The 2353-nt window shown below is 35.5% G+C and overlaps 1 protein-coding gene across 1 annotated transcript in view; it reads left to right on the top strand.

Annotated features, from left to right (window-relative positions):
* MYCBP2 (MYC binding protein 2, E3 ubiquitin protein ligase) overlaps positions 1–2353 on the top strand; it is a 265889-nt gene that overhangs the window by 172802 nt on the left and 90734 nt on the right. Inside the window, exon 47 of the mRNA XM_011378152.2 lies at positions 2043–2098. Within this exon, the coding sequence (XP_011376454.1) occupies positions 2043–2098 (56 nt within the window). The remainder of the gene's footprint in view (positions 1–2042; positions 2099–2353) is intronic.

Here is a 2353-nt window from a genome sequence, read left to right as displayed (position 1 = left end):
CAGTACTTCAAGAATGTTCTAAGTCACCCAGGGTTAGAGTATTTACAGAACACCATTACCAAACTGTCTTCTTGAGATACTAATTCATGTTTCAGGAAAGGGCATTTTCTTATATCCACCATTCACAGGTGCTGTGTGCTACCCAGTAGTGAGCCAAATACTGTGGAAGATGGAAAAGTGAGACATAATCTATTCTTATATCATTAAAGATAAGAATCTGTATTATAGGGAAAGTGGAAGTGGAAAACACATTGTACTGGGAATCTGGAATCCTGGGTTTTCCTGCTGTTAACACCTTTGTAATCTTGCTAGACTTAACCTTAAATTACATTTTTCTTATATATAACTTTTTAGTAGGTGAAAGCAGCTAGATGATTTCTAAATCACTTTTGTGAAAATAGAAAGGGTGGAGGAAAAGAGGGTTTATGAGTGGTGGGTGTGTGCACATGCATGCTTCTCTTTGCTAAGTGGAGTACCAGTTACAAGTAATTGAGCAGTGGAAAACTCTACCTGAGCCTTGAAAGACAGTGATGAATATGGTAGTGTCAGGAATACAAAAGTATCAGGAATAATATGACAAGTTTCCTGTACCTACAGTCCATTTTATCCCTTCTTTAATTCCACCCCCACTGCACTTCCACCCCTGACCCATGGATGTTGCTGTTTCCCCTTAAGAACTGGATCTCCGAAGGCAGGGCGTCCCCTCCCACACACTCCCTATGTGCACCCCGGGGCCCTGTGCACCCTGTGCACTCAAGGGGCCTGGCACACTTGGGGTACGGTACGTGGCTCCACCTGAGGTACGAACTCAGGACCTTCTGCATGCAAAACAGACGTGCTAGCCACTACACTATGGAGCCACCCCCTTCTACAGTCCATTTTTGTCTTTACATTTCACCATAATTTTTTTCACATCTTTTCATTATTTTTGTTGAGACGTATTGTTACAAGTGTAATTGCAGCCCTCTAAACCCTTCCCTGGATCCAGTCCCACCTCCTGCCCAGAGGTCACCACTCTCCTGAATGTAATAGTTCTCATTCCCAGATATATTTTCATACTTCACTGAATACAGATATTTCTATAAGCAGTATATTTAGAATTGTTTTATATGTTTTTCAGAAGTTTATAAAAATGTATCATATACACATATCATTTTGCTAGTGTTTTGCTCAACTTTATTTTTGAGGTTTAACCATAGAGCTGTAGTTCATTCATTTTAACTGCTTTAAATTATTCTAATATATTACTGTTCCATAATTTATTCATACACTTATTGATGAGCCTTTAGGTTGTTTCTGATTTTTTCACTATTATAAACTGTACTGAAATAAAGATCCTTCTATATATCTTCTTTTGTGCATGAGCAAGTTTTTTTCTCTAAGATAAATATCTAGAAGTGGCATTGCTAGATTGTAGGGCATGCATGTCTTCCGCTATATTAAGTATTGCTAAAACCTACACGCTCACCGCAGTGTATCAAAGTGTTAGGTCTTCAATGTTCTCATCAGTGCTTGGTTCTTAACAGCGCATTTTGATTACTGTTTGTTGTTGTTGTAATTTGCATTTCCTTGATTCCCAGTCTAGTTGAATAACTTTTTAAATATTTATTGACCTTTCAGATTTTTTCTTCAGTGACTTGTCTTTACTTACTTTTCTTTTGTATTGTTTCTCTCTTTTGTGTTGATTTATTCCTTATATATTATGGATTCATTTCTCATTTTGGCTATGTGACTTAGAGATTCCTTCTCCCAGGTGAAAGCTTATCTTTGCCTTTCCTCTACAATGTCTTTGTTTTGGAGAAATTTAAATTTTTACTGTACTCAAATTTCTTCTAAATTTGTCTCTGGCATTATTTGTTGCATTTGGGTCTTTGACATACCTAGAACTTATTTTTGTAAGTGGTGTGATGTAGGTGATTTAGTTTTTTCTTTTCCTCCTACATGGATAACTGTTTGTTGCAGCACTGTTTATTGAATGTTTTATCACAGCATTAATCAAGGATGTTTCTAATAATTTTGTGATTGCTACTGGTCTCTTAAAGGTTTATGAAAATTACTCGTTTGAAGAACTGCGTTTTGCATCACCAACTCCTAAGAGGTAAGGAGTTTCCTCAAAGCATGTCCAAAACGTGTTGTCAACTACTTGCATCCTATATTTCAACTTTATTTTCCATAAATGAATATTTTATACCATTTTTAAAAATTTCCAATAAAATTTATCACAAATTTAATAATATATAGATTTATAGTTAGAATGTATTTATATTCAACTGAATTATTGCCAATATGTTACATAATACTAAGGTACTAGAGAAAGAATAACTGTTACCTAAAACATAAATTGGCTTGTTTA

Source organism: Pteropus vampyrus, unplaced genomic scaffold (assembly GCF_000151845.1).
Source record: "Pteropus vampyrus isolate Shadow unplaced genomic scaffold, Pvam_2.0 Scaffold332, whole genome shotgun sequence".
Classification (NCBI taxonomy): Eukaryota; Metazoa; Chordata; class Mammalia; order Chiroptera; family Pteropodidae; genus Pteropus; species Pteropus vampyrus.
This window is presented reverse-complemented; position numbering and strand designations above follow the sequence as displayed.